This window comes from Brachyistius frenatus, unplaced genomic scaffold (genome assembly GCF_029030835.1).
Source record: "Brachyistius frenatus isolate BFR_SWC_R1_liver_20210118 unplaced genomic scaffold, ASM2903083v1 Contig_52, whole genome shotgun sequence".
Classification (NCBI taxonomy): Eukaryota; Metazoa; Chordata; class Actinopteri; family Embiotocidae; genus Brachyistius; species Brachyistius frenatus.
Window position 1 is genome coordinate 38,471 of NW_027210651.1, and position 14,911 is coordinate 53,381.

Consider the following 14,911-nt stretch of genomic DNA (forward strand, 5'->3'; position numbering starts at 1 on the left):
CGTGGTGACTGTTTTCATGCTCACCACTCCTTTCAGTAACCGCTGTTGCTGTCATCATTCTGGAAGAATGAACTCTCATCAGGACAGAAAAGCTTCTCTGTAGGACAAATGTCATCACTCAGCATGACTTTGAAGTGACTAGTACTTACAATGGCAATACAAGGATTGAAAAGGGATTCACTAGACCAAATCCACACCTGTAAAAAAAAAAGAGCCGAGCAACCAGAACCACAAAGATGAGGTGAGGTCCTCTTTTTCTTTTCTTTTTTTTTTTTTTTCCTTCAGCTGAGCGCCACAAGTTTGCCCTTTCAGAACTATTAATAAAGAACTTCAATTTTACCCCGCTGCTCAGTACATTGATGTATTTTTGTATCTCATGACCTGTGAAGCTCAACTTCAACATTTAATCTAATATTTTTTTTTTTTAAACATTTTTAGAAATAGAAACTGGACTGTCTGGGTATTAAGTTTGAAACTCACTGTGTACAATGTTAGTCATATACATATATATATACATATATATATATTTTAAAATCTTTTACATCAGTCAAAGCAGCAACACTTACACACTGTCAATTTCTACGCCATTACAAGTAAAAAAAATTCTGCATTCAAAATCTTACTTAAAAATATGCTTATTATAAACCCAGTAAATGCAGAAGAATGATGACTACCAGTGTTATATTAACATTTTACTGATGCGTCAGCATTAAAACGTAGCTCACTGAAAGACATTTATACATTATTTATTCTGCGACAGTTGTTAAAACAACTTTTAATTCGTACAAATCTGGAAAGTAAGTACGAAATTTGAAGCACTTTTACTGACTTACTTTTTACTACTTAATTTCAGGGAGAAATAACCTCGTGAGCTAAACCTGAAGCCTCAGATAAACTATTGAACTGTATTTAATTGTTGTTTTTGTGCGTTTTTGCTCCTCAGACCTGCAAGATTATGACTTTAGTTAAAGTTCATGTTGTTGTTGTTGTTGTTTTTTTTGGGGGGGGGAAGTTACAGCTTATATTAAACAGAAAGGAAAAGTATTGAACTCCTTTGAGCACTTATGTTTTTGGGTGATTTCTGTTTATCAGTGTTGTTGTTTTAAGTGTAAACAGTAAACAAGCTGCAGCTCCAGTCATCACAACAACTCGTGGTGCCTTCAAGGAGCACCTGTCGTCCCGGCATGCTTTGCGTGTCCAATATGGAAGAACTGGTGGTGGAGGTCCGCGGCTCCAACGGGGCATATTACAAGGTAAATACCGGCTTATTAAAACGCCATCGGAACACGAGGGGTCGTCGGACGGGCGCGGCGCGTCGGCCGGCGTCTCTCGGACCGACGCGACTTGTTCCGACTCGCTTCTTTGAACCCGCTTTAAAAGCGCTTTTTTGTCGTTAGCTGGCGTTAGCGCTGCTAGCCAAAACTAGCACGCTAAGCTAAGCGTCGCTTCCCTTAAAAGTCTTCGCTTTCTTGTCACTTTATTTATTTTTATTTTTTTTACGGAACCTAATTTAAAACAACAACAAACTAGAACGGAAGACCTCGATATAACCCGGGTAGATGTTAACCCTCGGGAGCTGTTAGTAACTCCGGCTGCAGCTTCCTCGGAGCTTAAAGTTAGCTCGCTCTGCTAGTTGGCTAACTGGTGACGTCACAGAAGATGTGGTCGAACGAAGTTACAGCTGACGACATTTTTATTTGGTTTTTTTTATTTATTATTTTTTTTTATTTATTTTTTTAAGCTGCTGGAGATCAAAGAGCAGCAGCGGTCGTCGTGTGTTTTTTTTTTTTTAAATTTAATTTAATTTAATTTAATTTAATTTAACCGTGTACAGACTCAACTCTGGTCTATTATTTCATACTTCATCACGCTCAAACTATTTAAATTCAAAGTGTGTGTGTGTGTGTGTGTGTGTGTGTGTGCGTGTGCCAGCTGTTCCTTGTCAATCCTGACCAGCTGGTATGTCAGCAGAGGGTCAGATACCACCGAGCTATTTCTGGACCCTGCTGCCTGTCTCCTTCCCTCCTCTCCTCCTTCCCTTATAACCCTTTTTTTTTTTCCTTTCCTTCCTCGGGCCTTAAACTCTCCAGTTAATTCTGCTTATAAATGAAACTTGACACAAAGGCTTGAATTAAAAGCTCAATGATGTCGTGTCTTTTTTTTTTTTTGCGTGGGGCGAAAGAAAGCGGGGAAATATATATATTTTTTTCTTTAAAGTAGTATAATATTTGGTGTATTTGCTCGTAAAGTGACCAGTGGTTGAAAATCAAAATAGAAACGGATTGTTTTTAAGCTGTAAACTCAACATCTTTCGTACTTTATTTGGAAACGCTATTGATCTAATTTTGTGACGTTATAGGTTTTAAAGCCTCATTTAGAAAGAAGAAGACCTCGCTTTCTTTCTAGTCGTCTCATGTCACGCAGAAACCGTATTTTAGATGTCCGTTGCGGAGACAAGAACATTGGAGCTAATTTAAGTTTTCTATTTAAATCGCAAAAACTTTAAAATAAAATGCTATAAAACTCAACAGCAGCGTCAAAACGTCTCCGTTACTCCGGATATTCAAAAGAGGATGCTGTGGACGGCCTCTGCCTCGAGCTGGACGGCTATTACGTCTTCCCAGACGTTGCTGCATCTCTCTTGTGTGCCATTGCCACCGGGAGATGGCTTTGTACAATCCTCCACGCGCAATATAAACATAACGGGGACCCACTCATAGAAAAACATCAAAAAAAAAAAAAAACTCCACAGGAAACTTTCAATAGGTGGCACTTTATTTCACTCACCTGTCCGTGTCTTGTCTGTCTGTCTGTCCTGCAGGGCTTTGTCAAAGACATCCACGATGACTCTCTCACCATTGCCTTTGAGAACAAGTGAGTCTCCGTTTCTCCCGCATTTCAGCTGCTTCCATACGCGTCAAATTCACGTCAATTTTAAGCAAAGTAGGAAAATAACATATTTGTCTGTAGTTGGCAGCCAGAACGCCAGGTGCCCTTCAACGATGTCAGGCTGCCACCGCCTGCCGATGCCAAGAAGGAGATTGGAGAGGGCGAGGAGGTGGAGGTGAGACGGACGCAGATGTTATCTCCTATTTTTTATTTTTATTTTCCCCTCTTGTCCTTGCGTGTTCGTCTCTGTCGGCGCCTCATGCCGCTTCTGTCTTAATCTCCTGGCAGATCTTCTCCAGAGCCAACGACCAGGAGCCTTGTGGTTGGTGGTTGGCTAAAGTCCGGATGATGAAGGGAGAGGTGAGTACTGGTGTTTACGAAGGGAAGTTTCTACGCTGTACATTTAGTATTCACATGAACAATATTAAGCTCTTACTGATTCTTTTGTATTCATATTTTGTATTATTATTATTATTAGATTTCTGTTTGGTGAAATTTATACATTTTGCTGTCTGTAGGTTTTTATTGTAAACACTTACCGTGTCTGTATTTTCCAGTTCTATGTGATCGAGTACGCTGCCTGCGACGCCACCTACAACGAGATCGTGACCTTTGAGCGCCTGCGTCTAGTCAACACCAACAAGGCCATCACCAAGAACTCCTTTCACAAGTGCTCTGTCCCTGTTCCTCAAGATCTACAAGAAGCGTACGTACAATAACGACATCAGAGGATGGACACTTCCCGAATTCACCAGCTTTATTAGCGACGATCTGCATGTATGGGGTGTAATCGTTTGTCGTAGGTGTCACGCATTGTCTGTATTCTGACTTCAGCTGTGTGTCAGATGTTTGGGTAAACCATTTGTTTACATCGGGGATTGCAAGGTAATCCGGTACTCCTCATGTTACAGGTGCCAGAATGAGAACGCCCACAAGGACTTCAAGAAAGCTGTGGGAGCCTGTCGCATCTCGTACTGCCCCGAGACCAGTCAGCTTGTGATTGTGGTAACTGACTCGCCGTGATCCTGTGTTTTCATTTGGATATTTAGAGTAGCTTCTGTTCTACTGCATGTTTGTTTGCGTGGCGGATAACTCGGATGTTCGTTTCTTTGCGGTCATTGTCAACAAACGAGCAGCTCCGCATATTTTCACAATTGTTTATTTTATTTTTCCTGTTTGTGTCTGTTCAGTCCACCAATGAGACGACGGTGAAGCGCGTGTCTTTGCTCAGTGACATGCACCTGCGCAGCATCCGAACCAAGCTGCTGCTCATGTCACGTAACCAGGAGGCCACAAAACACCTGGAGGTCAGTTGGCAGCAAGAAAACCGAGCGTAGTATCTTCAGGAGGGAGACTACTGGCTTCCTTAGTATTTCAAGAGTTAGTCCGTCACCATGGTAACATAAAGGCCAGTTACTAACCATATAATCCTACCACTAGAAGTCACATAAAACACTACTGATACTGAACTTTTTGTAGGAGCACCTATGGTGCTGCTTTTTGTATTTAAAATATTTCACTGTTTCCATGCTATTTTAATTGTTTAAATTATACAGAAATACCACTAATACTTGTGGCAATTAAATATTACATTACATTTCATTTAGCTGACGCTTTTATCCAAAGCGACTTAAAACATACCGATGGTACACCATCGGGAGAAATTTAGGGTTCAGTGTCTTGCTCAAGGACACTTGGGCATGTGGACAGGAGGAGCGAACCACCAACCTTCTGATTAGTGTGCGACCAACTGAGCCACAGCCTCCCATAGATATAATTGGAAAGGAACTGATACACGATGCGGGCACTTTACTTTTCTTGTCTTCATCACATCCTGTTGGCGCAGCATCTTTGAGATCAAAAGAATCTTCAACTTGTATTTGAGCAAAGTTTGATATGTTATCTGTCAGTTTTAACCAAGAACTTAAGTTTCAGGATGAGCATGATATTTCAGACGAACTTTTTGTTTTATGAACTTTGTTAAAAATGGGACTGTGTTCTTGTGTTTGTGTGCAGACCTCCAGGCAGCTGGTGTCGTCCTTCCAAGAGGAGTTCACGGTGAGGACCGACCTGATGGGCTTGGCCATCGGCAGCCACGGCAACAACATCCAGCAGGCACGCAAGGTTCCAAGTGTCACTGCCATCGAGCTGGACGAGGAGACGGGCACTTTCAGGATTTACGGAGAGGTAGGCTGGACCAAAATCAAAGACAAAAAAAAAAAAAAAAAAGGGGGGGGGGGGGGGGGGGTCTGAGGTGCATATAACCAAGAACAAAAAGGGGTTTTCCCACTCAAATCGATAACTTCCTTTTTGTTTTTACATTAGTTGACTAAGCACAGGGGGAAAAACTGGATATTGAGAGATATTTTGGCCCTTTCAGTCCTTCAGTTTCATGGTTGTGCCTCTTAAAACTTTCAGCAACATTGAATGTCAGTTAACAAATTGTCAACATGCGTGTCCAGTGGCTACCTGCAATCAGAGATGTCCTCAGATCGACATGGGCACAGTAACAAATACTGTCTTTTTTTATTGTTTTTTAAAAAAAAAAAAAAAATATTTTTTTAAATATATTTTGTATATATCTAGATATCTAGATATATATTTATTTTACATATGTTTTTTTTTATTGTATGGCAGATCAGGTTGGACTTGATATGATATTGTTGATCTGAAATTAGATTTGTGAAGCGCTCGGTTTTCATAAGTCTCAGGCAGTACAGGGAAACAGCCAAGTTTTGACAGTAACAATCAGAGAGAAAACATTGTGGACATGTTTCAACTCATTGCAACATGTGGGAGATTGTAAATATGTTATATTCAAATTTTTACAGTTAGTGTTTTTTTTTTTTTTTTTTTCAGTGACTATTATCTTGCGGTTAAGTGACTGTATTCACAACCTGACTGTTAATTGCATGTAAAACATGCAGATGCATTATTGTGGATGATACATATGTGGAACAGAAAAAGTGATCCCGTGTCGTCCATTAGACGGCGGAGGCGGTGAAGAAGGCCAGGAACTACCTGGAATTTCTGGAAGATTCTGTCGAGGTGCCAAGGAGCCTCGTTGGTATGCAGACAAACATTTCCTGAGTTTTGAAAGTCCAAAAACCTGCTGTTAAACAGTGACATGTTAAGTCATGAAGTGGTAGCACATTACAGGAGTTATTTGCAATAATATGCAAGACAGTAATCTAATAATTGTTATAATATTTGTGTAATTTAGGAGGCAAATAAATCCCAAACATGACAAAAATATTTAAATCTTTCATATATTGTGGCATTTTACAAAAAGCAAATACAATGTATTACTATTATTAGTTATTATTCTACTGGTCACCTCCTCATCGTTCCCTGCTGTGTGTCTGCAGGCAAAGTGATTGGTAAGAATGGCAAGGTCATCCAGGAGATTGTGGACAAGTCTGGCGTGGTGAGAGTCCGGATAGAAGGAGACAACGACACCAAGCAGCCCAAACAGGAAGTAAGCCTGCTACTGCGACTCGGTCACTGCTGCCGATAAAGATGCTGCGTCACAAACGCTCGTTACAGATGGATGTTCACACGGTCCCATACAAACATGTCTTGTGTTTTTTTGTTTTTTGTGTGTTTTGTTGACACAGGGAATGGTCCCGTTCACCTTTGTCGGCACTAAGGAGAGTATTGGCAATGTTCAGGTCTTGTTGGAGTACCACATCTCTTACCTCAATGTAAGGCCACTTCTATGTGTGTGTGTGTGTGTGTGTGTGTGTGTGTGTGTGTGTGTGTGTGTGTGTGTATATATGTGTGATGCATGTTTGTCTGTGTGTTTGCCAATTCTTTTCTTTCACTCAATGCCACGGCGTCAAACTAAAATCCCAGGGAATGCTTTTGATGCCCTTCCTGGCAGATCACTTGTACACACACACACACACACACACACACACACACACACACACACACACACACACACACACACACACACACACACACACACACACACACACACACACACACACACACACACACACACACACACAAGGCCTACCGCTTTTGTTTTGTGCTGTAGAGAACTGAGTGCTAGAATGATACTTGATGGGGAAGCATGCAAAACCAAATGGGAAACTATATAATTTAATACTAATAGATGTGTTTGTTTGCAGTAGGTAAAAGGATTATGAAGGTTTGCTATTGTTTTTCATAGTGGACGCAGCCCAGTTCCCTATTATAATAACCTCCTTTTTGTTCTGACTAGCTGGAGTGTGTAGTGTTAATTGTGAATGTCACAATTACTACTTAATAATCATCCTAGATATCTCTGCTGTTCTGCTGTGTGTATTTTGCTGTGCTGTTTGCATGTTTGTTTTTTTGCTGCGTCGGTGTGTGTGTGTGTGTGTGTATTGCACTGTGTGTGTAGGACATGGTGGAGCTTCATGCGGAGGGCCAGCAGGTAGAGAAAGAGCTGAGGCAGATTGTGGAGTACACACGGGGAGGCAGCCTAGCAAGCTTCAGAATAAGCAGCACAAGGCGCACTGGCTGTAATGAGGATGTGTGTATGCTGATTAATCATGTGCATCCAGCGACGAGCTGAATCTCACACATCTTCTGTTCCCCGTCTTATTTGCTTTCCCTTTGTTATTACTGTGTTCCTTGTTTCTGCTTCTGCTCCAGGAGGTTGAGCAGCTTCGTCTGGAGCGGATGCAGATTGACGAGCAGTTGCGTCAGATCACCCAGGGTCACCGACCAGGCGACAGGGGGGAGAGAGGAGAGAGAGGGGAGAGAGGCGAGAGGGGGGAAAGAGGAGAGAGAGCCGAGAGGGGGGAGAGAGGAGGAGGATATAACGCAGACAACAGTGCCAATGCCTCCTCATCCACCCTACACGTCACCCGCTCCTACAACGGCCGAGGCCGCGGGCGCAGAGGCCACAGCTACAGCACGGGATATGGTACAATAGTGAAGTTTAAAAATCTAGACAAATATACCATGCTCCAGTCATGATTATGAATTGTCTACCTCTTCCATTTGAGCTGTTTCTCCATCTTTTTTTTTATTTTAGGCACCAACTCAGAGCAGTCCAACGCCTCTGAGACCGATTCAGAGCGCAGGGATGAGCTGAGTGACTGGTCCCTGGCTGCAGACGACCAGGACAGGTGAGCCTCCATCTAGTCTCAGACCCAAAGCTGTTGGAAAAGAAAACAAACAAAAAAAAAATCCTAGTTTTTCAAGTTATCGGTGGAAGCGCAATCATCTCTACAGGCTTTGTCTAAGTGTGCTCTGATGGACTTGCAGGGAGCGGGAGAGAGGCCCACGGCCACTGAGAGACGGTCGCAGGAGGCCGGGACCCGGCAGAGGCCGAGGAGGCCTTGGAGGAAGGGGAAGAGGAGGAAGAGGAGGCTACAGCAACAGCTACGGTGAAGATTCACTCGTAGAGGACGAGGAGAGAAACAAAGACACAACCTTCTCCTACCAAAGTCTTTTTCTTTTATTGAAGCACACGTCTAAGAGTGGCCTGTTGTCTGCGAATCTGATCCTAACTCTGCAGGTGGCTCTCGCGACCACGAGGATCACCATGGCTACGGAGCCCTGGAGACAAACACGGAGACGGACCAGACGGCCGACACAGACGCCAGCGACTCCAACGTTACCGCGAACCGCCGCCGAAGGTCCCGGCGACGCCGAACAGACGAGGACGCCACAGTGATAGACGGCATGAGCGAGTCTGACAACGCCTCGATGAGTGAAAATGGAATAGGTATGGAAGTCACATGATTTGGCTGCTTCTTCCTTCACAAACTCAAAACAGTGCAAACAGGTTAGATGTGTATGTTTACGTATCCAAAATAGTCAAACAACTGCTGCTTTCAGTGGTCACAGTTGTGTGGCGGTGCGGTATTTCCAGTTTTTAAATTGTAAAAGGAGGCAGTTCAACTGCAGATCTACGAATTGAAGGCGATTAAGCCTCCAATCTCTCTTTTTTTTTTTTTTTTGATGATCCAACATCCCTAGATGACCCGGAAGCTAAACCTCAGCGTCGTAATCGTAGCCGACGTCGCCGCATCCGTCTGCCTGAGGAGAGGCAGCCAGGTAACCGTGGCGACTGCCAGCGTGCCCCGCCCTGATCACAGCTCTCAAAAGGCTTGGCTAAAAAGTTGTGCGCCTGGCGTCGTGTTTGTTTGCGTGCCACTAACAACACAGAATCGAAGAGTTTCTGTTTACTACCTGGTAACCGAGTGCTGCTTGTCCTCATTGGCTGTTGCTAAATGATTAAATGTGGTTGGTTGACCGTTGTGGGAATTGTAATCCGGTAAAACAACATTTTTCTAACAAAGTTAACTACATTACGTGACCTGCACTTGTTGTGCAATACACTGCAGTGAGTATGCATCTTTCTGGTTTCAGGCGTTGTCATAACTTGGCCACAACGTGTTTTTGTGTCGTCATTTACAACAGTTTTTGAGTAAACCTGAATGCAACACATTTTTGTAATCTTGTTGAGTCTGAAATGAGTGAAAAGCTCTCAGACTGAGAGAGAGGCTGTGATTTCTCCAGTCGTTGGGGAACTGACTAACATGCCTGCTTTTTACAGTGACACAGGTACACAGGTGTGAAGATGCCTCGCAGTGCCACGATTATCGGTTTTCTACTAATCTTCAAGAATAATGAGATCTGCCGGTGAAATCCTTCCATCCTTTGAACATCTGGGACGGATTTGCTCAGCATCCCTGAGAACTGATAAGAAGCGGTGTCCGTTTTCAGCTCCCGTCCTCCCCTATTTACCGCTGGTTGTGTTTTCTCTGTGCAGTGACTGTGGCCGACTACATATCCAGGGCTGAATCTCAGAGCAGACAGATGACCGACAACGACTCCAAGAACAGCAAGGACGTGGTCAGTGTTTAAATGTCACGTGTTGGCCTTTTATAAAGCTGTTCCTGGTGGTTCATACATATTAAACATGGATTTATTTTTTTATTTTTTTTCTACGTCTAAATGTAGATACAGCTTTATGAATACTTTAGTAATATTTTATGTCTGCTCAGGGTCAGGTGGACGCCATCGCCGAGCACAGCCCACCGGCCGACCCGGCGACCACCAATGGTTCTAACAACGACGCCGCCGACAGCGAGGGCAACGGCGCCACGACAGCTCCCAGGTCTCCCACCGAGAGGCCGGCTAAAGTCTCCTACAGCGAGGAATCTAGCCCGCAACCCGTTGCTAATGGACTCTCCTAGTCAGATCTCAGCAAAGGAAATTGGTTTCAAATATTTGAGCTTCTTTGGCTGCGCCTGATTGAACCTGCGTGTCTGCGGAGCCGCCTCAGAAGTGAATCTTAACATTTAAATACAACAAGCACTGTTCTTTTTTTTTTTTACCTTCTGAATATTTGAAACCGGTTCTGTTGTGCAAGTTTTCGAGGTCTGAACCTTAACCTCCCCTTTACACGTGTTCTGTCCAACTATTCATTTTACTACAGTATATATACATATATATATATTTTTTTTTTACAATAGTTCTTCCTGTATGAGCTTGCCAAAGATAGTCAAACACACACAGACTCACAGACGTGTACACCAACTGTACTTTTCAGTCCCCTCTTCACTGAGAGGTCGGACTGAGTGCAGTGTTTATAAAAACGCAGACAGGGATTCCACTCAAAACCATACTGTGGTATGAATGCAGCAGTTTGTTTTTTTTGTTGTTTTTTTTTTTAAATTGGTAAAACTATAGCAGGGTTAAAGAACAAAAGAAAAAAAAAAAAAAGTCTGCCTTTCACCAGAAGCTTCCACGACCTTATTTCAGGATGTTTTGTGCATCCGAGGTAGTTTGTACATTAAATGTTTCTGCATGAGCAGTTCGACAGTGCAGAATAGGTTTTAGTTGGAAACCGGAGTATGTTCGACATACATGTGATCAGCTGTTGTGCCTTGAGAGTAGATTCAACATGTCGTTGCCCGGCTCTGCACACTGTATGAAATCCTTTCACTAAAATCCGTGTTCCCGGTTTGCCTTCGACCTGCCGCAACCGAACCGGATGAGGCGCGTCCGCCAGCTAAATGTTCTGCTGTGTTACCGCGGGCGGGTGAAGGCAATGTCAGTGAAATGCCCGAAAAGGATTTCAGAGGCATCTTTTTCGAATCAGGTGTGTCTGTTCTTAATGTTATTGCGTGTGCGTGTGTGTGTGTGTGTGTGTGTGCGGGGTGGGGGTGGGGGGGGAGGGAAATGAATCCAGTTACTCTTTCTATATATCTGTTGAGGAGTTTGACATTAGCTGCTTCCTGTTTTTTCAATATGCAACCACTTGGGTCATAGAAGAAAATGTTATTACAGCGTGTCTGGAAAAGAAACAAAACAATAGAAGAGTTGTTTTCTTTGCACTGAAACGAAACCTTTTTTCTGTTAACAAAGCTGATTGTAGTTGAGTCTGGAAACTGGCCTGTTAACTGTTTAGTGCTGGACAGAGATGTAGCCGTCAGTGCCGGGTTTTCCTGGAAACATCTCATTACTAAACAAGTACAAAAACAGGGATCCTGTGGGCTGTTTTCCCCCCCAGAGATTCAAAGCATGTTTTTTTTTTTCTCCGTCTTTGAGGTTATTATTCACTTTTATGAGCCCACTATCGCAAAGATCCTGAAAGATCCAGACGACTCCGGTGTTGTTGAGATGTTTCTGGAAAAACAGACCCGGGTGACGACACTTGTCATTTTAATGGTTCTTCCACACTGGCTGGCTGGAAACTGGTCACGACTGTTTCACTGAGGAAGGAGATTTATTTGGTTTATTTATTTTTAAAAAATGTACAGTATTTAAAAAAAGAAGAAAAAAAAAAAAAAAAAAGCTCTTCATTTTTTTCTTGACACTAAAAACATGCGATCTCTGGAGGTTTCCTTTCGAGACAAATGACAATTTGGACTACTGAGAGTTGTGACATCCCAAGTGTTTTTGTTGGGTCAACTGCAGTATATTGTTTTTTTTTTTTAAGGATCTTCTGGTTGGTTGATGTGCAATATGTTTTGTATGCAGGTAGTTCTTAAATAAACTTGATCTTCCATGTAGATCTAAAACACAACTGTGCGTGGCTCACTTATGAACATCACATCACTTGTTCAAACGTAATGTTCGCTTTCACTAAACCTCTTACTTGGTCGTTTTCATTGGCTGTGGCAGGTCCTAACGCTCGATTTAGATCGTCTTAACGTGCAGGAGGGACTCGGGAGGACACAAACCGGTCGGCCGGTTTGCGCGCTCTGCCTGCGCCTCCACCAGCAGCCCGAAGACGTGCGGACGGTTAACTGGTGAATTTTAAATAATCTGGTGGTGCGACTGTGAGCGCGAATGTCTTTCTTCGTCTGTTGTCCTTGTGGCAGACAAAACAATCTCGTCTCTTTGCCCAAAGTCAGCCGAGTTCGGTGGAAGACCCTTCGCGACGCTGGTCAGGATGAAGGGTTCAGATAACGGTTGGAGGATGTCAGCTCGTCTACCGTCGTATCTGCTTCGTCAGAGCTGCATTAAGTTCCTACGAATGGAAAATGCAATCCAACATATCTCCGACCTCTTACTTTTCAAGTCTTAAAACAATACTCGTATTCACAAGTGTGCACTGTAAAACTCTTTCAAGGTGAATATTGTTTTAAGACAAAAAAAAAAAAAAAAAAAAAAAGTTTGAGAATCTAGCGATCTTGTCAAGTGGAACATTTTCAGAAATGTACACAAAGTTAATCCGATGTACGAGATGAGATAATAATGACGGGACGGTTATCAATTTGTACAGTGGGATTTTATTTGAGAACAATTGGTTAGAAAAATCAGGTGCTCGCTCGGGCCGGTCGGTGCGACAGGATGAATAAAAGCAGCGCAAGATTACTCGGCATCCTCACTTCTATTTTTTGATTTGACCATCCATCAGATCCTTCGCTTCATTTATCTTTGCTGCTAGGTAGGGAGATCCACCTGTGAGGTCACACACACACACAGTTGAAATTTGTGGCACCACTATAAATCCAAATTTTTGCTGTCATGCAGGACAACTGACGGGAAAACAAATCAGAAGACTATTCGGTGCATCGATTGAAACATCAGGAAATATTTTAACGGTTCAACTTACCTCTGTCTGGATGATTCAGGATCATCAGTTTTCTATGCGCTTCTCTGATCTTACTTTTGTTTGCTGTGGGACTGAAAGACAGAACAGTGGTACGGGACTGAATTAGTATCGGTAGCTTTTTTTTTTTCTGCTACAGTGGACAACAGCAAGACGTACAGCACAGGACCATGAATCTGCAGCATGTCCGACCGTGGATGTGCAGTAATACACCGCAGCTGGACGGTGGCAAGAGACACGGATGTGGAGATGAGCGACCACACACCTGACACCTAAAACCAGGGCAGCTTCTCTCTTTGTCATCTTTGGATCAAACCCACCTCGATAGTAGCCTCCTCCAAAAGCCTGAAACGACACGAGAACGAAGTTGGTGGATTACGAAAGAGGAAAAAAAACAAAACAAACGAAAGCGAAGATGTTGTCAGAGCGCTTTCCTTCTTACCGTCTTGGGAAAGCTCTGCAGGGCCTGTTTCACTTGAGGCTCCATCTGCTTCATGGCCTGCATGGCATAACGACCTGGTCGACGAAGAGGAGGGCAAACGTGCATATTTTTAACACTTGACTTAATAAATGGTTAATAAAAAAAAAAAAAGCTGATTTTCTGTCTGTTACAGTGTTTTTTTGTTTACGTTGTTCATCATGTTATTGTTTAGTGTGTTGTTTACTCGGTGGGGAAAGTAACTTTAAACAAGTGGCATATCAATCTTGAGGTACTTCATTTTATTTGATACTTCCCCAACTCCCCTCCCCCAAAAAAATAAATAAATAAATAATAATTTGTGGATCAAAACTTTGTTTCCTCTCATCTGATTATTTATCAGCTGTTCCCGTTACATAAACCGGAAGTAGTTCAAACTGGCACCACCTGCAGCAGCTACAACAATAACACGCTGCTGACACACTGAAGCTTCACTATTAGGAATCCAATGACGTCATATAAAATAACACATCAGTCAGAGGGATCAAACCAGCACGTTTTCTTACACGCAAACATTACGCAACATATATATATATATTTTTTTAGAGGAGTGACCGACCGACCTGCAAATCCAGCTGCAGCCAGAGCCAGTCCCACCGCCACCATGGAGCCGGCCTGCAGAGGAAGGACAAATTTAAAAAATAATAATAAAAAAAAAAGCTGTCAATCACATGAAAAACGTAAAAAAAAAAAAAAAACAAGCCACGTGACCAAAGCTGCGAGGCACATTCGAGCAACAGCTAACGTTAGCTTAGCCCACGTGTCATCGGCGTTTCCGCACGTCGTCGTCTCGTTAAAAGTAAACACCGCGTCTGACCTACCATGTCTGCGCGTTACGGTCCGTTTCTGGCAGAGCTCAGGACCATAACTTTTGACCTCTCATGTTTCCGTCGCCGCCGCCGTCCGGGCGTTTTCACGTGTTTATGCCAGAAATGAAGAAGGACTGTCGCGAAAGCCGAAGACGACGCGCTGTTCCGTCATCCGCTCCCTTCCTCCCCCGTGTAAATAAAATTGGCGGGAAGGAGGATTTGAACCGTCAAGCCCCGCCCACAAGGCTATTTAAACCCCCCCCCCTCCTCCGCTCACCTGTTCGTGTTTGCTACTCCTGGACGCGAAGAAGATGACGTCAGTAAGTTGAAATGATAGTTTAATAAACACACTTTAATTAATTTTTTTCCCAGGCTATTAACCTCAAAGAAAACTGAGCTAATTGTTGGTTTTAATGCGGTCACGTAAATTGCATGCTATTTTATTTTATTTAAAATTTTTTTTTTTAAATGCTGCCAGTGGTCGTACTTTAAATGCCACTCAGCATTTACTTATTCTGATGCTAATGTTTGTGTGGCCCAGTTAATTTAATACACTTCAGCCAAAGAGTCAACAGAACAATTCAGTGGAAAAGCATTTAAACTGCACTCCAGGCAGCTAAGAGCACAACTGTATAACAGGGAAATTATTTATTCGCGTGAGTTACA

General features: G+C 43.0%; 2 protein-coding genes across 3 annotated transcripts; one reads left to right on the top strand and one right to left on the bottom strand.

Moving 5' to 3' along the window:
* Positions 1-1,176: 1,176 nt before the first annotated feature.
* Positions 1,177-11,926, top strand: fxr1 (FMR1 autosomal homolog 1). Of its 2 annotated transcripts, XM_069704712.1 has the most exons (18): positions 1,177-1,253; positions 2,822-2,874; positions 2,971-3,064; positions 3,178-3,249; positions 3,447-3,595; positions 3,801-3,894; positions 4,080-4,196; positions 4,906-5,076; positions 5,878-5,956; positions 6,258-6,367; positions 6,507-6,593; positions 7,534-7,807; positions 7,919-8,012; positions 8,152-8,273; positions 8,405-8,614; positions 8,869-8,946; positions 9,665-9,747; positions 9,900-11,926. In XM_069704712.1, exons 1-18 carry the CDS (start codon positions 1,185-1,187, stop codon positions 10,089-10,091), a joined length of 2,148 nt encoding a protein of 715 aa, XP_069560813.1. In that variant the 5' UTR covers positions 1,177-1,184; the 3' UTR covers positions 10,092-11,926. The 2 variants fall into 2 exon arrangements, with proteins under 2 accessions (XP_069560813.1, XP_069560814.1); XM_069704713.1 differs by lacking the exon at positions 8,869-8,946.
* A 686-nt stretch (positions 11,927-12,612) lies between these two features.
* Positions 12,613-14,372, bottom strand: dnajc19 (DnaJ (Hsp40) homolog, subfamily C, member 19). The gene is made up of 6 exons (XM_069704718.1): positions 14,258-14,372; positions 14,000-14,051; positions 13,401-13,474; positions 13,224-13,303; positions 12,962-13,032; positions 12,613-12,807 (listed from the first exon to the last, which is right to left on the bottom strand). Exons 1-6 carry the CDS (start codon positions 14,258-14,260, stop codon positions 12,737-12,739), a joined length of 351 nt encoding a protein of 116 aa, XP_069560819.1. The 5' UTR covers positions 14,261-14,372; the 3' UTR covers positions 12,613-12,736.
* Positions 14,373-14,911: the final 539 nt, after the last annotated feature.